Source organism: Molothrus aeneus, chromosome 2 (assembly GCF_037042795.1).
Source record: "Molothrus aeneus isolate 106 chromosome 2, BPBGC_Maene_1.0, whole genome shotgun sequence".
In the NCBI taxonomy this organism is placed as follows: Eukaryota; Metazoa; Chordata; class Aves; order Passeriformes; family Icteridae; genus Molothrus; species Molothrus aeneus.
Window position 1 is genome coordinate 92,197,795 of NC_089647.1, and position 23,607 is coordinate 92,221,401.

Sequence of the window (23,607 nt, forward strand, 5' to 3'; positions counted from 1 at the left end):
TTCCTGACTTTTCTTTTTTTTTCCTCAATAATAAGTTAAAAAGAAACAAGCTAGGAAAAAGTCTTAATGAAAGAACAATCTAAAAAAAGGTCTCTGGCACAAACTCCTGACCAAGGCTTCATGCTAACTAAAAGTATCAGAAGCACTGAAAAGGAAAACTGACCTGAAATAGATCAGTCAGTCACAGTGGAAATCAAAATCACACAAGAGCAACAAGGACAGTGATTAAGACTACCAAAACAGGATGCCCAAAGGGCCTGGCCAGGGTCTGGAAGTAGTTAATGAACATAAGCACTCAGAATGAAATCATCTCCTTCCCAATGGCTGAACTGAGTAGTGACACAATAAATATTTTAAGGCTCAGATTAAACCAGTTCCTAGGAAAGAGGAAGTTGATATATTCAGCAAATTTTCAACTAGGTTTCAAATGTTACGAAGGGAGAGTCTACTTCTGGCATACTTGAATTGTAGATTTATTTTCTAAAATAAAAAAAGTACACATCAGCTAAACTGTGAACATCTCCATACTCTTACCTAAAAACACAGGAAGGATGGCTTGCCATAACTGATTTCAGATGCCTTCTGTCTAGATGCATGTTCTGCCAACATGTCTCAACTAATTTCTGAAGTATCAGCTTAGTTTCATATGTATGGAGAGATGAAGAGAGGCCTATACAATGAAGCAAAAAAGCTTAATTTATATAATGAAAAATTTTGAGAGGGAAAAAAAACCCTAGGAAAGCCTATTATTTCCAAAATAGGGATTGTTACCTGCAATCCAAATCTCCATTTGCAAGTCCAAGTACCACAGGCACACAGTAGGATTGCTGAGGCAGACTTGACTCAGAACAGTAGTGTTCAGAGACAGGGTTTTTACAGGCATGCCCAGAGCAAGAGCTGGAGGTGGGTGAAAGGAGGCATCTTTTTGCAAAAGATTTTCTACTACATGAGGTTATCATCTCCCTCCTAAAATAGCCTGCTGGCTGTTTTACTACACTACCACGTGCTTCAACCACAGTTTAAATGCCATCACATGCTCACATTTCATCTGGAACAAATGTGTGCAGCCAAGTGATCAGATGATGCAGGGATTCAGCATCAATGTAGAATGAACTACGGACGGAGCACGAGCCAGAAGCACAGACCCACTGACCTCAAGTGTGCTTATTTCCCCCCACTGCTTATCAGCTGGGGAGTCTCTTTTTGCTGTGTGCACACATACTTTTTTAAAATAAACATGTTAACAAAAGAAACAGGAAAATTCTTAACATTAAGTATGTACTAGTAGCCAAAGAAAAAAGACTGAGGGGGAATTGATATTCTGGTAACAGTCAGAATTTGACTAAGTATGATTAAACACAGGTAAAAAAAAGTGGGAGAGGGGAATAAAGATAACAAAGAAATGCAAGAATTAAAGGGAAAATAAAGAAAAAAACATGTTACACCCTTCTGGTAAGAAGGGATTTAATCAAAAATCTCAATTGCTTCGTTAATACACTGTGGAAAGTGCCAAAAATTAAGAAAAAAGGCTGACTCAATTTTCATATAGCTTGTTGAAACTTTCATTTAATTTAGAATCACAAAATGGAAAAGAAGTAATTCTCAAGCAGTTAGCAGAAACGAACAAGCCCCAAAACCAACACTTCAGGTTTCAACTACAGTAAATTAATTTCAATACTTCCCTTTTAAAAATTGATTGAAGAACACAGAGCTGTAGGCAAATCCCTGAACTACAGCTCCTCCCCAGCACATCCTTTTCCCTCCCTAGGTTACCATTATGACTCCAGCCAGAACAAATTATCTTTAAAAAGGGGCCGAGGGCTGGATCTCTCCCTCTCTCACAGGTACCTGCAACAATGTGATCCAGCATCCTTCACCATTTATTAACACCCACTTTGAAGGAGCAGGCACAGGACTTTATCCAGGGAGCAGAGACAAGCCTCACCACCATCTGCTGCAGTGACCAGCCCCTCCTGCTGTGGCAGGGCTGGTGGAGCTGCCTGGGCACCCCTGGGGCCCAGTGTCTTTGGCCAAGGAAGAGAGGAAACTGAAACTGAAGCCAATTTATGCAACAGCCTGTAAGGTGAGGGCATCCAGCAGCTGCCAGGCCAGCAGACAAGTCATCTCTGAAGGACCAGGCAGACACCTCAGGGAGAGACATGCAGCACATGTCTAGGTAAAACCATTCCTGCTCTGGATCTGCAAGCCCACAGATCAGTGCAAGATTTCAGGAGCAAAATCTCCCAGACCTTCTCTCACACCACTTTATATGCTTTTCACTCAGGGGAGGCATTAAAGTGAACTCACAGAAAACTAATCCAGCAAGTAGAAAGCTTGCTGCAAATGTCATGAGCTAAACCAGTCCAGCATCAGACAAGACCAGCACCTGAGCAAATGCATGGGAGAGAAATATCCCATATATCCCATCTGCCAGGGGAAAAAAAAAAAAAAACCCAAAAAACCCCCCCCAAAAAAAAACCCACAAAAAAAAAACATCACAACCAAACCCAAACACTTAGCTACAGTCCAGCCACAGCAAATCATCCAGCATCATTCAGTAGTAAGTTTCTGTAAGAAATTCAAAAAGAAATTCAAACTTCATATTTATGGGAATATTTATAAGAATTTCCACATTTCAAACTAATAAAAGTTGCCCTCTAGCAGGTTACAAGCAACCACAAAAATTCAATCCACACCAATTCTACTTATTCATAGTAATGTCAGGGAATTCAATTGGAAAGAAATAAAGATAACTTCCTTTAAGAAATTAGCTATTGCAAGAATTTAATAGCTCTGATTCATCAGGTGATATACTATATGATGGGCTTGGGTAGCCAAGCTGACAAGGGCAGCTAGAGGTGACACTGTGAGCAGTCAGGCCCAACAGTTTATCCTAATTCCTTCTTAACAGTCTCATCTCCACAGTCCAGGGTTCTCCCAGCCTCGTCACCTCGCCCACTGCAGATGCCTTAACTTCAATGCCCTTTCCAAAACACAACCACTCCCACTCCAGCCTTCATAGAACAGAGTCCCCACTCCAGCCTCTCACTGGCAACACACACTGCCTCACCAGTGCTGCCTGGGCCCTGACCCAGAAAGCACATCCTGGGTTTCCTATAGCCATCCACTGAACACAGCAAGCCTCAGCCACCATCAGATCAATGGCAACCATACAGAGACATCCTTATCCTATCACCTGAATGACCACCTGAATGCAGGCACCCAATGCTGAGGAGTCCAGGCCCGTGGTGGTTGATGCCCTGTATGGTCAGGAATGTGTCTGTCCACAGGCACTAGAGCTTGGAATCTGTTGCAATACTCAGGTATGCTACCTTGTCCTTTTACAAGTTACAGCAGTTCAGGGACTGGCAAAGATGACTTTGGTGTGAGCCCTTTTGGTAATTTAAGTGCTGCTCCTCGACAGCAAGGATCTCCAGCAGAGGGCATGCACTCCTCCGAACAGCAGCTAGCGATGCCATCTGTGGAACCAGGACAAGCACTGAAGAAAAATCAGTGACAGCCTATTCAGGCCCAAAAGCTGCATCTCAGATTTGCCAATAAGGAAGAATAGAGAAAGGCAAATATGATATAGTAATACTTCATCGAGGTTTTTTCCAACCATCTGTCTCAGGGACTATCTGCATCTAAAGGTCTTAAATGGATTTTTTAGATTTCTATAGTCACTTCATAAATGATGCAATTTCAACTTCTACAAAAACCACAGAAATCATTTGCACAACTTAGTTACAAGGTGAAGAATCACTTCCTTTCATTTGTTATGACCTTGCCAATTGCTTGGGTTTTTTTGAGTAACCCTTAGCTCCTCTGCAAAGAGAAATAGAAAATAACCTTTCCACTTTCTCCATGCTGCCTGTTACTGAGAACCTATTGATCTCACATATTCATCTCTTCTGTTGACAGAAGACTCAATTTATCTGCACCTCACATGGACTCTATTCCTTCATTTTCTTGTAACAAGTTCTGTTAAGTCTTGAAATGGCAGACTATTCCATTTCCTTTAAATACAGCATTTCTCCCAGGCACTGCTGTAAATATAATTCATCTTGATGCTAGAATTCACAGAATAGTGAGTGACCAAGCACAGCATCTTTGTGATTTGCCAGGACTCCATGACACCTGTCAGTAAAAGAACTCAGACACTAAATTGAAATTTTAACTACAGGGAGCAACATAATACTTGGCACAGCCTCAGCAGCAGAGGAATGGAAGGCAGAAAACATGAACCAAGCATTTAAAGATCAAGGAAGGAAAGAAGGGAAGAGGTCCAGAGATCTATAGACCAGTAAAGCAAATGCCTAAGCTTGGTAAATTATTAAAAGTTGTAACAGAAAAAAGAAAACAGAATTGGTGAGGTTGGCATAAATAGGGAAATAGAAAAGAATTAACATTGCCTTGGTAGAGGGAAGGAGCCTTTCCAAAATGCTTCTATGCATCTTAAAGCAATTAGCCAAACATAGGGCAGTTCAGATAATACACCATATCTGAATATCCTTTGAAAAGATAACACAACAAGGACTGGTTTTATTTTAAACAAGGTCATTTGAGCTAGGAAACTCCTCTTGAAGATTCAGAAATGCAACAGAAGAAACAAATAACAGTATACCATCAATTGCGTTTGACCATGAAGGGAGTACCAAAAGTGACCAATAGTGATCTAACTTGGGAGCCACATTACTCAACACAATGTACCTGCAATTTCACACAAGGCAAGGAGAGAGAACTTTAATGAGCATATGAAATTATTTGAATTAATCAAAACTTGAACTCACAGAACAGCCACCATACAATGTCATAAACAGCCAAACATTAAAGTGAGGGACAAAATCCAGTGCCAACAAATGCAAAATCTACCCCAAGGCAAAATAATAGGGAAAAAAAACCCCAAGCTCCATCATTATACCTGTACAGAAATGAGTTCTCAATTAGCTATTTACACTGACAGGTAAAAAATGACACTAAGACAGCAACCTCAGGTCATTAATTAGCCAAATCATGGAGTCCAAGAAAAACAATACTGGAAAGTTAGAGGCAACAAACTGACTTTTTTACTATTTCTGTAGCCTAAATACAGCTGTGGTCCACTGTGATACTACAAAACAAAAAGGGGTACAGAGATGCAAACTGTTTAAACCAACTAAATTAATATAACGGTATTCACATGAGGAAAAAGTGAACAAAATGTGTTCATCTTGGAAAGAGATAGGATGTAGTGCAGTGCCTTAATGCCATGTGAACTCACATAAAGCATGGAGATCTCCAACACAAAAACAAAGGCACCCACTGCCACCAGCTGAAGAAACAAAGGAAATTATTATAAAATAATAATAGACATAGGATTTACTGCCATAGGACGCTGTGAAGGTAAAGAGAGCTCAAAGTAGCATTAGAAAGCTATTTAAATAAGCTACAGAAGGAGTTCCACTGAGCTGTTAAATATATAGAGATACATCTGTGACTCCACAAGAAGCTCCTCAGCTATGGACTGTCAGAAGCTGGAAAGATTTAACAGCAGGCATCATGCTCTATTTTTACTAGCTTGTCTGGGATTTTTACCATTTCTTCCAGGCAACTACTACAGACCTGCATCTCACAAGATAAGGTAAGCTAGCCTTTGATGTGAACTTGCATAGTTATCTTTAGGTCATTGAAGGCAGTAAGACTATTTCTACATTTTTAATGTCCAAAACCAAGCTAAGTAAAAAGTTTTTTATGCTAGTGTAGTTATGACAAAAAATCTTCTGTAAAACAGTGCTTGAGTAACAGTAATTAGCATTTATTTCCCAAATTCTCAAAACCATGCATCAAATTTTGTTTCACAATTATTACAGGATTTAAAAGTTGAGCCAAGCAATTAAATTGTCCAATTAATATTAGAAGACATAGAAATATTCTGAAAGCAGTTACCCCTGAGAAGACTGAGAGAACACTGTAGCTAGCTCAGCCTGACTGCACCCTGTTACTCCAATGGCCAGTGCTGCCTCCACAGGTGTGCCCCCCACACCTCTCCACTGTGGGACCTGGTCACAGATCACAGAATCATGGGGTGAGTCACAGAAAGTGGCAGGGCTGTGTCTAAGACTGTGGACTATTGGGATTACCTGATTTCACACTAGCAGTCCATAGCCACAGCAAAAGATGTGCAGCAAACCTTGCTCACCACCAAAAGGGGCAAACACTGTAATGCTAATACCACTAAATGCACCCCCTAAACACCAACATAAGTTTGCACCACTTCAAAATTAGCTAGCAATCATGTCTAACCTTAAATAACAGCAAGGAGATTAGCAAGAAGAAACAGCTCCAAATATCACTACAGCAATATGTTAAAGTTATGGCACAGAAGTAGCATTTTGTTAAAAAATTTCATGTGATACATTAACACATGAGAGTTTTATCCCCACTTAATCTTTGCTATTTAAATACCACAAAAAAGTTAGCCTTAGTCTAGAAGAAACAAGTCACGGATTATTATACTGACCCATCTTCACACTTGATACTGTGTAGTTGAAGTTTATACTAATGGGACTTCTGTGGGAGGCTCACAATTTTCTAATATGCAAAGTCAAGTTTGCTGAGTTAACAATGAGGCTTCAAGTACAACTGAAACCCTTACAGGGAAGCATTTAAAACTGAAACTATGATTTACATAATACTTTCAGATGAAAGGATACCAACCAAAGCTCATGGATCTACACCATCCTCAGAAACACAATTCATCACTGTAAAGCCATAAACGGCTGTAACACTGGCATTTAGCACAAGTCTCAGAAAAAGCCAAACTAAGAGCATATATAAACCATTTTTAGATTATTATTTCCATTACACTCCCCAAAAAGCCCATGTACAATTCCTAGTGAGATCACTAATGTGACTAATATCAGTCTCAAGATGTCAGCCTCTTAGCTGTGACACCAAAGCAGAGATCCAGTTATTTCCAGAGTCATGCAGCACTGGAAATCTAACTTCTACAAGACATGCAGACTGCAAAATATTCTGATTTATTAACACAGAATATGCCAATGCAATGAAATAGAAAAGCAAAAAGTTGCTCATTAAAAGCAGTAACTAGGGTTGTGATGACAAAGATCCAGTCTCAGAGGAGCACCCTCAAAGGTGCTGTGTGTGGCAAAAGGAAGCATCACCTCCTGTGTGATAACGGAGTACAATGTGCCATTCTAGAAACAGGTTAAAAGGTAAACAAATCTTTCCAACTGGATGCTCCAGAAGCATTAAGAAATGCAAAGACATGATTCCAACAAAGTGGAACTGCTTAAAAATCTTCAGCTGTTATCTCAAAATGGTACTGCCAGCAACTTATATTTATGGATGACATCATCAAGAAAGTGACTTGTGTTCCAAAAAACAAAACAAACACCAAAAAAAATCTTCTTATGTGGGTGAGAAACTCTTTCAAATAAACTGCAAGAAACAATGCAAAGCAAACAAAGCACAAGTTAGGACAAAATTGAAGTTTTCCAAGAGATCACAACTCCTAGTGATCAGTAGCAAGAGAACACTCTTTTTATCCTCTATTTAGTAACAGTAGCTCTGGAAATAAACATACACTTTTAAAAAATCTGACATAAAGTATCCATTAAAAGTACTTCTCATTTGTTAAGCACTGACTGAATATGCTTGTTCTGTACTATCAATCTGCCAGGTAGAATTTGCTTTGCCAAGCCTTGGCCAGGCTTCTAGAAGAGCCTGCCTTATTTTGCACTGATTGGACTGTTGCTCAATACAACACACCTGATACAACAATACACATACACTGTACAGGTACAGTACATACTCCTCATATTTGTGCCCTGCAACATCATTAGTTTTAGTGTACCCAACAATAAATATCCCATCCACCCATGAAGACTGTGCTCAAAGCTTGCAGCACTGGTTTCCACACTGCCTTTTACACGGACTTCCTTTCAGACAGGCATTCAAACCATAATCCCAAACTTGATGCCACCTTTTAAAATGGAGTTAAGCCACAATGCAATACTTGGATTTTACCAAAGCAATTCAAGTCCTGCTTCATGGCAATTCACCCCCCTAAACTCCATGATTCTAGTGCTTTCTGAACAATTTAATTTCCAAGTACTAGAAGCCACTGGGTCTTCCAACACAAGAGTATATCCTTCCCAGTACCACCTGCCACCCCAACTAATGGCCAAGGTATTCTGTCAAAAACTCTTCCAGCCATGAGAGCAGGTGAGCAGCCATGCTTTCTCCAAGTTGCTTGAGTGCAAGTTCTCTGAATGTCAAACAAGCCACAGCTCACTGCCTGTGGGAAGGCTGCATCTGCTTGCATAAATTCCCTCAGAGAGACTTTTTAAAAGGCAGGAAAACAAAGGAGGAGAGAGTTTCATGCTGTGATTTCACATCCTTCATTAACTCACAAGAAGGGCACCCAAGGCTTCCTCTTCTGGACCACAAAGCCTCCCTATTCTACAGAAGAAAAAAAAATGCACAAAGATAAAAAAGTGTCTGTAATATTAAAACCAGAATTATTTCAAACAAACCTCAGTATATATCACTTCAAGCACCATCACAGTTACCTGAGGGTAGACACTGCCATGAAAATATAATTATTTCCCTTGGGTCATTTATCTAGTGAAACTATTAGTATTCAGTAGGTAGTGAGGACACTCCTTGATGAGACCTGCCTTAACTACTACCAAGAACAGACTAAACTTGAGAGCAATTACAGCAATTAGATAGAACTCTATCCAGCTTCAGCACTTTCAGTAGTGAAGTAAAACAAGTAAGACCCTATCTGAAGGGCTGAGCATGGCAGTGCATTCCCCCAGTTCAAGCCAGTCAAAGTCTCTCACAGGGCACAAGGAGAGGTCTGACAAGTTTTACCTCCAAGAAAAAGCAACTGCCCAATTCAAACCATGTAAAACAAAAGCCACATCCAGAAATGAGGAGGGGGAGCTTGCCAGACAAAGAATGACACTGCCAGTAATAAGTTTTACCTAAATTTAGGACAGTATTTTTCAGCTGTCTGGGTCAATGCCATCTTCTTTTGCATCCCTAAAGACTTGATACCACCCACCACAGGTTATCCTCTGGAGAGGCTTCTGTTGTTGACCATAAGAGGAAGCCTCTCCATAACTAACTTTAGCTGGGATCCGTGAGACAGAGCTGAAGCCACAGGGAGGAAAGGATAGTGTTACAGACACCTGCAGCCTCTGCTAAACCCACTTGCTTTAACTACACACTCAGCTACAAAGTTGCACTCTCCCTTTCCCACTAGTTTTTGAGCCCATCAGGCCCCCCTTTGCTGTAACAAACTGAATTGGCTAAAAAGTAAATCAATCCAGTTTTTTTCCTGGAATAGTTCTCAGCGATTCAAGCACCTGACCGGCATCACAGAGTCTACAGTAAGCAGTTGCAACAGACAGAAAAATACTTGTCTCTTTGGCCAGAAACAGCACTGACCTTGGAAACATCAGAAATCAGGGTTAGACAGCTGATTGCTAAGCTAGGAATGACAGGAATGAGGAAACAGAGGCAAGTCACCTAGGAAAACACTGCAGAAAGGAAGATTAGAACTCAAAACACAAGTGGAAAAACAGAGCCAACAAGAAAGAGCATGGGAGAGGAGAAACAAACAGTTACTAAGAACTTGGTGTAGAAGCCAAGTCATATCATCTCTCTGCTATCAACACTTAGAAAACACAGCAGTTGAGAACATGCCCAGCTCAACACAAAGCAGAAACCTGAGCTTAGCACCACTGGCAGATAAGCTGACAGCTCAGGTGCAGAGGCTGAGATGGAGACACAGAGACACACATCTCCCACACATCACCAAGCTGCCACAGAGAACTTTCTTTCTCCCTGCTTTTTTTGAAGTCTAGGATCACCTAAAGATGATCTACATATTCACTGCACAATAATCTATCCTCACATTTTGTGCCAGCCCCAGCTCCTTCTTGACCTCCACAAGGTCAATTTGGTAGGAAAGCAAGCAGGTTAGAAGGGTTATTTCTACCAGCTGACTTCCTGCACCATCTCACCTTGGAGCCTGCCAAGCATCCATGCCAGACAATGGATGGGCAAGAAACAGGTAAGTGATGGCACGTGTCACTGCTGCTCTACTGCCACAAGGGTTTATCTACCCCTAGGAGCACAGCCTGGCTTCAGCCTGCTCTGCACTCACAGCTCCAGCTGAGGCCCAGAGGAGCTGTGTCAAACCAGAGACACCCAAGGCTGCAGCTCAAGCACCATGAAACAAGGGTAATACCACTCCTTCAGAAACCAAACAACAACAACAACAAAATACTGTGGAAAGCACTACATTCCTACAGCACCTACTAATTCTGCCTCCAAACTCATACTTAAATCCAAGTCTGAGACCATCCAATGGATAAAGGAAGAGCAATGAACAGCTTTCCAGCTGGAACCAGGCAAGGTTCCTAGAAAAAAATGAGCAATTACCTGTTTAGCAAAATGCACATACAGAGGGAGCCCAATAACACTTAAGAAATTGCTATGCCAAACCCAAAAAGCAACATCCACATCAGAAATGGAATTGAGGGTAGTGTGATGTGCAAAAGTTAAGCCTACAGTTGTTCCAGTCTTGCAATGCTTTTACAATACAAAGATAAGTATTCCACTTACCTATTTTAAACTAGACCAATACAAAAGCTGATTTATTTACACCTGTGCAAAACAACACCAAATTACAGTGTTTTGAGTGTGTCAATTGAAAACAACAAAGTGCAGCATTCTAAGTTACAACAGTCTTCACTTCTGTCCCAAAGTGTACTTTCCCAAGACCTGAGATTTTTTTTGAGTGCTCTAAAGGCACATAAATGTTGTCTGCATTTGCTGACAACAGCTATAAATAAAATGACACTAATTCCCTTAGTTTTGAATGCTATAGTGACATTTGAAATACCTCTAGCAAGAAATATTAACCAAAAAAAATTAAGAGATAAGCCATCTTAACAAGCAAGTACAGGCAGGAAACAACTAGCTGACTGGCATCCTCAAAACTGCTGAGCCCTCCAAGCCAACTAATTAACTTAGGCCATAAATAATACGTAGATGTGGTCAATTTAACTATCAGCAGTTTACAATATCAAAGTCAGGTAATTACTACAACTTTGTATTTTAACAATGAAGAATTCTCTTTCAGTTTTACTGCCAAGTACAGAAAATAACTTTAGCTGCATTTATCCATGAAATTTATCTTTTGCAAAATGTTCATGTGACATCAGGATGAAGAACTAGCCTAAGGCAAAGGGTGTGAAAATGCATTTTCTTGTAATTTACTTTATGCTGCTCACAAGCCCACAGGGTGGATGGATTTAAATGGCCTATTCAAATAATGATTAGATTAGTATAGATTTACATCCTGTTCCATGTTTGTAATTCAAACACTTTCCTAAACCTTTGGCATCAATCTTTAGAGAAAAAAAAGTGAACAATTACCCTATCTCCACACACTTAAATGCTTTAATATACATGATTTAAATGCTTTATCAACAAAGGCTATGATGAACTATATCATGATTTCTGCAGAGGCTTGCTTTTAGACAAAACACGGTAGTTGCCTAAAGTGCACATTTTGAGGGCACTCTATGACGCTAATAAACATATAGAACATGCAAAAAAAAATAAAAGGCATTTCAGTGTGTTTTGAACAGAAAGCCAGTTAATTTAACAAGTAGGAATCTTTGTGCCTGATGATTTAAAATCAAATGCTTCCAGGCACTTTCTGCTAAGAGACTTAAGACTTCAGAACTGTCTTTTTCTTACCTCATTTCTATTCATTAATTAAGTGAACACGTGGGGGGGTGTGATAAATTCTACTCCCTCTCCCACTCTCTTTGCTTTGTACTGACTGAATGAACCTCAAAACACTTGAAGAATAGGCTGCTCCAGTTAAAAAGTATGTAAAGGTCTATTTATTTGAGATTGGGTTGCTGCTGTCAAAAGAGGACATCCCAGACTCCTCCCTTCTCCACTGAGTCCTCTGTGCCAACCACTCAACTGATCCAGTTCTGAGGGCCAGTCACAACTGGAAGAAAAGTCTAATACACATATTGGCAGGGAAGCAATGAACAATTTACTGGGAATCTGTCAGATCATCTAAAAACAAAGCAAAATGTATTTCTACTCCAATTTCTTTAGAAATAATCATGAAACACAATGTAAACTCATCTAGATGATGTAAAAATAATACACAGACAATACACACTTGCTGACACACTTGTGCCCTTCTCTGCCATGCTCAGTCACTGCCAGGCAGGTGGGCAACAAGAAAACATATCCAGAGTACCCATTCTTGAAATTTTTCAAAAGGGAACTTAAAGAAGGGGGGAGGGGGAGGAAATGAGAGATAATTTAATTAAAGCTAGAGCAGTGGTTCAGTTTTCAGCAGTACTTGCCTAGGAGAACTGCTTTTGCTGGCATTTCCAGCCAACACTCTCCTAAAAACATCATGCAAAACAACCTAGGGATTGCTGTGAAGCAAGAGTGGACATCACATGGAGAAGACTTGATCAGGCAGGAATTCTGCAAGTTATTTAACAAGTATATATCTGGCAAAAATTATTAAGCACATTATCACCATATTCTCACTAAACATCACTAGTCCTCTCTCTGATAAGTCTTCTATCCTCCTCAAGAAAAACATGTCAGGGTAGGGGACAGAAAATAAGAGTGGAGAGCATGGGAATATTTTTTTTTAATCTAGATATTAAAAAATCACTCAGCACTAGCAGGAGAGGATGTGTGAAGATGCCCTTACATCAGCTAGTAATAGCATGTATTTGTTTTTGGGTTCCCTCACCTCTAGTTTTTCCTTTATCATTTCACAGCCTAAGGCAGCTGCACCACTACCTTTTATAGGGCTGCTGAAGGAAGCAGCATTGAAGATTTGTATCAAAGGAGCTTGGCTCAGTATTTAATGTTTTATTTGTAAACTGGACTCAAAGGCAACTGCTACTTAACAGTTTCTAAACACTCCATTCAAAGAAGTGTGGCCAACAACAGTCAAAAAACTGGAAGAAGTCTATTACTTCAGCTGAAGTTTGGGAAAAAAGAATTAATCAGGGTTTCATCTGCTAAACATGAACCTCTAGCCCAGGGCTGAAGAAGGCAAAGGGTACCCCAAGAATGCTTCACCCTCTCCCTGTTGGTCCCAAAAGTAAAGACACAACACAGGCTCCCAGCAAAAGCTGCCAGCAGGGCAGAGCCACCTCAGGACAGCGCTCAAGCAGACAGCCCTGCACAAGAAGGAAAACCCCTCTTCTTTCCAAGGCACCAGTGCTCAGGCCCGTGCATTTACACTTGGCCCACAAGATGGCACTGACAGAAACACTTTGCTCCCTCTTTTTCCCTCTGTGCCTGCCTCTCCCTGTCACCAGGCTGACCACTGGCCCTGGACTGACTCAGAGAAGGACTGCCACCTACTGAAAACACCACATCATTTTCCCACACAGCTGAATCTCCCTCCTCACCTGCCCCCAGGTTACCCAACCAGCTGGATCCTGCTGGCTTCATCCCAGAGGAAGAGGCACACAGCTGAAGGCAGCTTTTATTCAGTAAAAAGTGTCCAAGGTTTTCAGTACTACAATTTTCCCCATGACCTAGAATTTTTCAGTATTTCCTGAAAAACAGAAAGACCTGGGAAAAGCTAGAAGTGTTAAAAAACCATGCTGCTCTTCACACAAACTCCAGCTCTCAGTAATACTGACAGGACCAGCCCAATATCTGATGAAACATCTAAACACAGTTAACTAGAGAGAAATAGAGGGCTCAAGCTGAAACATGCAAGTGCTAGAGCCATTTGTGTATTCAGCTGAGCACAATAAGATAACTCCCCTTAAGGAAATGGAGAAATCACCATATTCTAATATTTCTTTTCCTTTTAATTAGAGCAATGTGCTTTTCCCCTCTCCTCAACACCATCTTTCAAAATCAAGCCTGTGAAAACTACTCTCCACTGCAGAATGCATATCACCTTTCCCACACATGCCAGGATATTTACATGCAAGCCAAAGTCAGGAACAGTTGCAAAGCTGGAAGCACTTAAGAAATCAGAGCAACTCATAAAAGACCTAGATTTGTTACTCCACAATTTACAGATAACTGAAATGATTTATGTCAACTCTTAAGTTCAAAGAAAAGTCAAAATATTCTGGCAAAATGACGGCAAACAAAAGCAGCAGCCTGCTTTGCCAGGACGGACTCTCTCCTGCACAGTCCTCATCTGAGGTAAGGTTCAAAGCAACTGCTCTGCCAGAATTCCTCCCTTGCCAAAATGATGCAATACAGTCATTGTCACAAGAGGAGAAAGTTTTCCAGGTTCCTGAAGAGACTGAGCACTGTTATCTCACACACTGCAGGATGCACTTCAGCTCTGAGGACTTTCTTAGTCCAAATGCATACATTAAGGAAACATTTTATGGCATTAAGGTCTGCAGGTACCCAAGTTTTCTTCACACAACACACCACCAACTATAACCTATTTTGTATGGGGTTTTTGTTTTCCTCAGTCACACACATGATTGGGAAATAACCTGACAGCTAATGACAATGTAGCTGTGTTCAGTATACACAATTGTACTTGTACAGTTCAAGATTTATCTACTTTTCTATTTTCAGTATGCTTGCCAGCTAAAAAATCTCTTCAAAACTATTCAAGAGAAAAAGTGTATGTGTAGGGAGGGAGTCTGAGACCTTCCAAGTCCAACCTCACAAGGCACTGATAAAAACCACAACTGCAACTAACAAGACCATAGCCATCCTCTGGGAAGTAAAAAGGCAGGCAGGTCCTGACAGAAACAAGACCTGACTTCTGAAATGCACTTCTCTGCTGAGCACAGCAGGTGCCACACTGTCCCAATGCCATCTCCTACTGTCCCTGCTGTTCCCTTGCTGAGAGGGGCAGAGCAGCTCACCTGCTCCCCTCCCAAGAGCTGCCTTCACACCTGGCATCCCCACCACCTCTGCACTGCTTGCTCCCTGCTCAGGGCTAATCAGAAGAGCCCCCCCTTCCCACAGCTCCCACCTTCAGAAAACCAGCAGATGAGCAGATGCTCCTCACTGTGCTTCACAACAAAGGAGGGCACAACAGAGCTAAAGGAATCAGAGAGCAAGAAGTCCTCTGACAAGTCAGGAGAACAACCTATAAATCACAAAGCACACTCTTCTCCCTTTTTAAGCCTTAAAGGCTCTGAAGTTGTGCTCAAAACCCCGCAACTCTCTCTACCCACCCTTTTCTCCCAACTTTCCTAGTTACCACACCTTCCCTCAGATGATTAACTCTTCTATCAAAGAAGCAACCAAATCCTCTTGTGAAAAATCTGCTATATTTGAGCATAACACTGAAGTCTTCTGTGCTTTTACTATTAATAGTGCAATACATTTTAATTGCTAGATGAAGGTTCATCTAATTCTCAAGATCCAAAGAAACACCACAAATGAAGCAGTTCCACAGAAGCCTCTCCCAAAGCACAGAGCAACTCATTTGCAAAACTGCTCTGAACAGATCTATCCCAGTGCTGTGGTTTGACCTGGCAGGAAGCTAAACACCACTGAGCCATTCACTCACTCATCCCCTAGCCCACCCCCCAACAAATGGGATCAGGGACAGAATTGGAAAGAAAGGTTAAATTCATAGGTTGAGATAAAAGCAGTTTAATATGGCAGAAAAGGAAGAGAAAATAACAATGATAAGGGAATATAGAAAAAATGTGATGCACAAGCACCTGTTGACCAGGGCCCAGCCAGTGGTCAGGAGCAGCAGGTGGACACCCCCCAGTCACCTCCTCCCAGTTTGAGTGCTGAGCATGACACCACACGGTGTGGGATGTCCCTCTGGTCAGCTGGGATCAGCTGTCCTGGCTGGGTCCCCTTCCAACCTCCTATCCACCAATCTCCTCCCTGGCAGGACAGCACAAAAATCTAAACAGTCCTTGCTTTAGTGTAAGCACTGCTCAGAAATAACAAAACAGTGAGTTACTAACGTTATTCTCATTCTAAATCCAAAATTCAGCATTATACCAGCTTCTAGGAATAAAATTAACTCAATCCCAGCCTAATCTAGGAGGACTAGTTAATATTTACTATGTCACTACAACTTGCCTTGTGCATGCTGACCACCAAGACATGTCTGAAACATTTTGGGTGTATTCTGACACATTAGACTCTCCTTCACATTTGCTTCATGCAGCAAAGAAAGGAATGTGCACCCATGACAGATCCATTGTGCCAGTCTCCATATGCACACTGTCTTATATGTTTGCGTTCAAAGTACCACAAATCGGGCAATACAAAAGAACTGGCAGGAATTAAAATATTCATGGTCTAATTCAAAATTTTTAGATTATTTTTTTTACCTTGAAAGTACTGAATATAGACCTCAAGCAGCAAAAAAAATAAACCAAACAAATGAACAAAAAAAACCCAACAACATACTAGCACATTAAAAAAAATACTAGCACTATTTGTTACATCATTCATTACAAAGACACTCTTGTAATCCACTATTGTTACTTGATAGCTTTCTTCTAAGTATCCACTTTTGTTACTTGATAGCTTTCTTCTAAGTCTTTTCAAATTATCGTGTATCAGGTGCTTTTGAACCTGTACCCCAATAAGGAGGTTCGTTCTTCTCTTTAATGAAAGCCACTGGACACACTTTATTCAGGAGGTGATAGCACAATATCATGCTACTGCTGATGCAACAAGCTCACACCAGGCAGAATCACAAGAAGTCAATTCTCACAGAAAGAGCAGGAAGGTTTAAGTGAAAAGGGAATCACGTAAGGATTTGAAAAGCTACCATGCACATTTGTGTTTCAGACTGTCTTTTACTAAATAAAACTGTAACAGTTTCTGATACTATCATTCCTCCCTGTCCAATGCCATATGTTCCTGCCTCTGTGTCACCTTCTCAGCTAGCATGACATTATGCACAAATGTATACAAGATAAGGAATTGGGTTAATATCAGAAAAAAAATACTATTTTTCCACCATTCTATCTGTAAGACATCCTTAAAGTAGTATTCAAAGACTTCTCTTCCATAGGAATACAAAGGATTGATAAACACACAAAACACAGTCTCAGTGTTTAGGCCTGCCACTCCGTCTATCATAAAAATTCTCTGTATCACAAGAAGCCATGCTTATGAAAATAATGTAAATAAGTCAAGCAACAGCATCTACCTGTCTTAAAAACACATATTTACACATGAGAAAAAGGATAGAAATTAAGGGTGTGAGAGAGAGAGAGAAGTAGTCACACGTCAGAGGTCTGTACATACAAGACAAGTTGCAGAGACACACGGCACTTTGCTGTAAGCAATATCTAAAATATATTCAGAATAGTTTAGTGAACAAGTAGAAATCAGAGTGGGAGTTGGGGGGAAGGAATACAGTAGACACATCTTAATTAAAAGATACAACTTTTCCCCTTTGAAAAATATACCAATAAAATCTCAGCCTCAAAATAAAACCCCACAATGTGCAGTCCATAAGCAAAGAATGGTAACTTTAAAACATTGAAATTCTGGAAAATGTTTATGACATTTAAGAATCATGAAGGCATTTGGCAGCACACCTTCTGGGTTAGAAAAGCATTATGTTGGAATAAACCCAGGAGCAAATCTAAGGAATATTGTTCCTGACAAAATAAAGATCATATTCTGAACAAGGGCTGAAAGGATAGGTAGATGATTTAATTTCTGTATCATCATCCTAAGACTGGCATGAAGGTCTTCAGTACTAGAAACCTATTTATTCCTAATTCACTGACAAGTGAATGTCAGCCAAGTCCATCCACATTAGCAGCACAGCTCTACACCTTCCTTATACAAATAAGTCTTTGAGAGTCAGCTGGCAGAATACCTTTCCAAGTCCACACTGGCAGCAGGATTGTAGCCATAATGATCTAAAGAAGTGGGCAAGGCTCAGGGGAAAGAAGCATCACCTAACAGATGAACTGCTGTGTTAGGTGTGGGTGTGAGGGAAGAAGACAGACAGGTTCCCTTGCTCCCCTAAGCATACCTGCTCTAACAGAGTGACAGTGGCACCCCTCACAAACTTTTCCCCAAGGCTGGAGCTCCATTATAGCCATTCACAGGCATTTGTATATCTTGATTAAATCTTGAGTGCTATGAATTTTATTTTACAAATTTGCATGCAGTGTTCTGAACCTTAAGGGCAAATCCCTCTTGTTCAAGAGATTTTATAATATACAAGCGCAGGATCTCAGACTGTGTAAGACTGCCAGGTTTGCTTCATTTCTTCTTTGGTTAGTTTATCATAGAAATAAATTCCTGGGCTTGGCATTGCTGCCTCTGTAATAAAATGACCATCCTTGAATCCTAGAGGCAAGCAGGTCTCTTAGCAGATAGAGAAAGGGTTCTAAGATCCATGGCTTGCCTTTTTCCATTAAGCAGTTGCTATCTCACCCATCAGTATAAAAGTCAGAAATACAAAATATTTTTGAGCTCAAGAAACCTGTTAACATTCGGATAAGCAAGCATTAATCTTTTATTTTATGAAAGCCAGAAAAAAACCCCTGCAAGATGCTACTTACGGAATTTGATCACACAGACTGTGGCATTGTTCACAGGATATGTCAAACATTCTGCCCTTTAAAAGGCAGATACTAACATGGTTTTCCATTAACCTATTTTTGTTTATTATTCTACATTCAACTGGTCCCTCAACAAACTTCACTGCCGTTGAACTATACAGTGATTTCTCCAGGGCCAATGCAAGCTGTCAAACAGCTCTGGTCATAGAATAAGAAAAGACAGCATTATATTCAGGAAGCTCAAGCTCCTTTGAAAGAAAACAAAACTAGAGTAACATGACACAGCTACAAGATAATCACAATGGCAAAACTTGCTAGGGCTCAGGTAGAAATAAGCCATCACTTTTTCATTTTTCTCTCCTCTGCAAGATTTCTGTGAAAGATACACCTGCAGTGAATTCCTTCTTAACTATACATATCCACCCACATTCTTCTAGAACTAAGCCCCTCAGGTACAACAAGTATCTAGGACCCTGTTTGGAAAAGCAGGTCATGCTCCTCAGAAGGGAGTACAGTTAAATGTCTTCCTACCCAAAGAGAAAACTGGGTGAGAAAACAGCCTTTAAAGCAAAAATAGCAAGAACAGTAGCTAGCAAATATCATATTTGCCTAAGGAAAAGGCGCACAGTAAGATGTGAACTGACAACACAGGTGGCTACTCTACAGTCCCCTCCATCTATACAGACATTAGCAACAGCACTGAAGGCTCAAAGTAGAATAAACTACTCAACACTACAATTATTCTAAGGATGCACTAATGGCTTTCAGAAGGGAAAAAATATGGAAATTCAGTCCCTGGTGGAGGTCTTAGGAACATTTTTTCATTAATGGGTCTCAGTTCCTTGTACCCGCATACAAGAAAACTGTTAAAAATAATTTTTAAAACCCAATACTTGCAGCACATTCTTCTGGTTATTTCTGGAATTATGCTTTGCTGTACAAAGATTGCTGCAAGCTCCAAATTAAGTATTCTCTTTTCTATGGAAAACTTAAATATCAAAAAATACTGGGGGGTGGGGGAAGGGAACCATTCGTTTCCTTTGAGGAACAGCAATCCTCCTCATTAGAATTTGAAATACACTTTCTGAATATTTTATTATCTTTTTAACAACCCAACCTTACTGGGAAGCAAGAGGAAGAAAACAAGAACAACTTTTAGACACCAGCACTTTTCCAAACCAACAGATTTTCTCATCTCTGTCCCTTATTTTACATGTAGGAAAGCAACCAAAGTTATCATGTCCTCTAAAAAAGGGATGCACAGATGGAAGCATCTCTAAGAAGCCATCTACTGCTGTGCAGCTTTCCATTAACCACAGCAGTTTATCAAATTCTCAATCGTGCTGTAACAAAGTCCCCTAAACTGGAGACCTACAGAGCTCCAGCAAGGCAAGGAGCTCTGACATGGCTTCTTAAAAAACACACCACCACTGCTTCCAAGATGAGCTCAGATCTGGGAGCAAGAAGTGCTTGTGCAATGCTGATCTTAGGCTAACCAAACCACTACCATGCTTTCAGCAGGCTCACAAAATCACACACAGAGAAATCATCTGATCCAACTACATATAATTCACATTCAATGTAAGGCTCAAGCACAACCTGTATAAATCACAAAAATCTCCACATTGTGGAACACTTATTAGGAAAAGTACCACATTAGTGCATAGAATAATGTCACATCTCCCCACACCACCCTAGAGCTTCCTCTGATACCCATATTGTCCAAATGTTTCTATTATTTAAGATACCAGATACACATCTAACCCTTTGTCAAATATTTGTACTCACCACTAACTCCTTTTTAGCTCATCTGCCCTCTCTGATAATATCCCCTAAAGCGGTTCCAGAGATGCTCCTCACACTCTGTGCTCAATGCAATCTCTACACCCTGACTGAGGCTCAGGAAGCATTACTCAGACCCTGCACAGGGGAGCTATGGCATCTCCCCAGTTCCCACGGTGAGGAAGGCTCAGATTCTCCAGGGCTGACTCACACCTTGTTAACAGAGGGAGGGGAAAGAGCCCAGGAGTAGCGGATGGCCAGGAGGCCCCTGCCAGCTACTCCCTAGTTGAATCCAGGCTGCCATTGCTCTCATCTTTGGCCACAGTTAGGGGGTTAGAAAAATTAATGAGAAAACAACAGGGAACAGACAACATACAAACCATAAATACACACACAAGAACTCCATAAGCCCAAGCATTTGTGCCCCTTCTTGCCAGCTTCTGAACTCTCTGGTAGCTTGGGAGTAATTCCTGTTCCAACATGCTGAGCTGGAAGCCACTGCTGCCAGTTACCTCCACGTAAGAAAGGTGTTTCCGGCACTCTTGCTGAGAAGCCCCTGAGGCCAGGTTAACAATTTGACTATTCCCAAAGATACTCAGGCTCTCAGAACAAAAGCAAAATTATTTTTTCTTTCAATCATTTTTCTTCATTTTCTCGGCACCCCAAGGAAAGGAGCTGACAAAAGCTTTTTGCAACTAGAGACCAAACTGCAACACTGTAACTATTCCCAGCCTGTCACAATTGCAATAGCTTCAAGCTTTGTGAGAGACCTGATAAAGGAAATTAGTAAAGGGGAGAGGACGATATTAATGCCATTTCCCCCCTCTTTAACATTTACAACACTCAATTTATTTCTGCATTGAGATCAGAAGTACCTCCTCCCCCAGTCCTCCCCAGTTTATGAATATCTACCACCTGAAGTTTGAATCTGCTCACACCCTTGAATGCTCAGAACATGAAAAGCTCAATGTGGCCCTAGAAAATACAAATGGGAGTGACAGCTGCTCCAAAGCAAAAAGAATGCTTGACATAATGCACTGTTAACCCCAGAATCTGGTTTCAGAACTTAATTTGGTTCTTCTCCCAAGAAATACTAAGGGATTTTCTACGTATTTGGCAGGGAGAAGGGAATGAAGGTAAAAATGTAAGGGCTTACTCACAAGAGGAGTATTAAAAGCGGTCTTAATTTCCATCTTTATCCATGAGGGAACCTAAGAAAAAGGGCAAGTCCTGCAAGTATCATTTATTTCACTAATGATACTTTACTGTTTAGAGGCCTCAGGAAAGTAATCAGAGTCTTTTTTTAATGACATTCAGTTACTGCCTGGCAAAATCACAGGCAAGACCAGAGGTACCATAAGACCCTGCAAATTAATTAAGACAACACTACATTAATTTAAGTCCAGAAGCACCAGAAACCAATTTTTCCACCCAAAAAAAAAATGTCTCCAAGAACTGAAATGACAATACCTCTCACTTCCCAATGCAGAGAAGCTGAAACCTGTTTTTAATCTCATCAGTTCCTTCCCACACACCAACATAAAGTAAACTCGACAGCAGTATGTACTTGCTATAGCTAAATATACCAGCAATATTCGAGAACCTAATTTGCAACCCTGGGAACACACGTTCGGAAAAGATGGCAGTTTGCAGGGCTTTTATGTAACACAAATTTAAATAGAAGAAACAGCACCTGCCATTTTCTTCAATTAGCATTTCGCTCGGTTGTAGGCAACTTAATTTCTCTAAGCCGACCACTGCGCTTCCAATGCGATTCCACGAATAAAGCGGACACAATGTATACGTACCGAGAATTCACTCGCACGGAACAGCAGTGGTTTTAGGCGCCCCGGGGCCAGGCAAACCCCGTCCCCGGCACTCGTGGCTGCAGTGACACAGGGACGGGGCGCGCCCTGCCCGAGCAGCGGCGCGGCCCTTCCACACACGGCCTTTCCTTTCCTTTCCACGGGCGGCCCGGCCCTTCCCTTCCCTTCCACGAGCGTTCCTTCCACGCGGTCCCTGCCGGGGCGCGGCCGCCACCGCGCCGCATCGGGCAGCGCCCCGGCAGCCCCGGCTTCCCCGCAGCCCCCCGGGCCCGCAGCCAGGGGAGGGGCGGCCGCCACCATCTTGTCAGCCGCGTCCCCAGGCACAAAGGCAGGGCGAGAAACCCCCCGTCCCCGGGACCGAGCCGGGCGCCCCCAGCCCCGACTCACCTCCAGGCGCAGGGAAGCACCGCAGCCCCGCAGGAACTCGCGGATGTTGCTCAGGCACTCGCCCTCCGTCCGCGGCTCCGGGTACACCTGCAAGAGAAGAGGCGGGCGGCTCAGCGCGGGGAGGAGATGGGACCGCGCCGCATCGGAGCGGCGTCCCCCACCCGCCGCTCCCCTCACCTCCCGCTCCCTCCGCAGGCAGCGGCGCCGATCGATCCCACTGGAGGCTTTGAACCGGGAAGTAAACACGGAGCACAGGAAATGGCGTGCGAGGGCGGGGGGCGGCGGGCAGGAGCGCGGGCAGGGGTGCCCCGGCCAGGCGCGGTCGCGGGCGGCTCTGCCCCGGCGGGGCGGGCGGAGGGAGGGATGGATGGATGAGGGAGGCGCGGCCCCGCTCGGCCCTGCCCAGCCCCGCTCGGCCCAGCCCAGCCCAGCCCAGCCCAGCCCAGCCCAGCCCAGCCCCGCCCCGCCCCGCCCGCGGGCTAGAGCGGCCGCGGGCCTCGCCGCACCGTGCTCCTGAATTTTTCAAATTGCTGCTGCACCGACCCCCGTGCCGTGACGGGTCTGGCTGCAGGGCGAGCGGCCCAGCGCGCAGCCGGGGACAGCCCCTGCTCGGGACAGGCAGTGACCGCGCCCGGGGTACAACGCGCACGCCGCGGGTGGCCGGTGTCGCCCGCGGGGCTCGTCGGTGCCCTCGTTGTGGTTCCGGTCCACCCTTGGGTATCGGTTTTCTAACGAGGAAATACATCAGAAATGCTCCGAAGACCTCCGCGGAAAATACCAGCGCCCGGAGTTAATAATCTACCAATTCCAGGGTCTGATGTTAACGTCCTTTATCTGTGGTTTATTTAACAGCCCCTTCCCACCCCAGAGGAAAAACAGCTTCACATAGAGGAAACCCTTGACTGAATCTAAGACAGGTTTTGGCAAGGCAGCCGTCAGCTCTCTGCAGCTGCACTCACGGTGCCTTCAGCTCACACTCTGTAGACCCCAAAAGCAAAGTGTAGCCCTTCCACGGAAAAGCAGCCTGCCCCAAG

The 23,607-nt window shown here is 42.5% G+C and overlaps 1 protein-coding gene across 3 annotated transcripts in view; it reads right to left on the bottom strand.

Annotated features, from left to right (window-relative positions):
- The window catches only part of ARHGEF7 (Rho guanine nucleotide exchange factor 7), a 116,505-nt gene that overhangs the window by 78,677 nt on the left and 14,221 nt on the right, over positions 1 to 23,607 (bottom strand). For 2 of the 3 annotated variants that reach the window (XM_066545312.1, XM_066545311.1), the window contains exon 2: positions 22,574 to 22,660. In XM_066545312.1, coding sequence (XP_066401409.1) covers positions 22,574 to 22,660 — 87 coding nt within the window. Of the gene's footprint in view, positions 1 to 22,573; positions 22,661 to 22,750; positions 22,822 to 23,607 lie in introns of those variants that run through there. The other variant, XM_066545313.1, reaches the window with a different exon arrangement.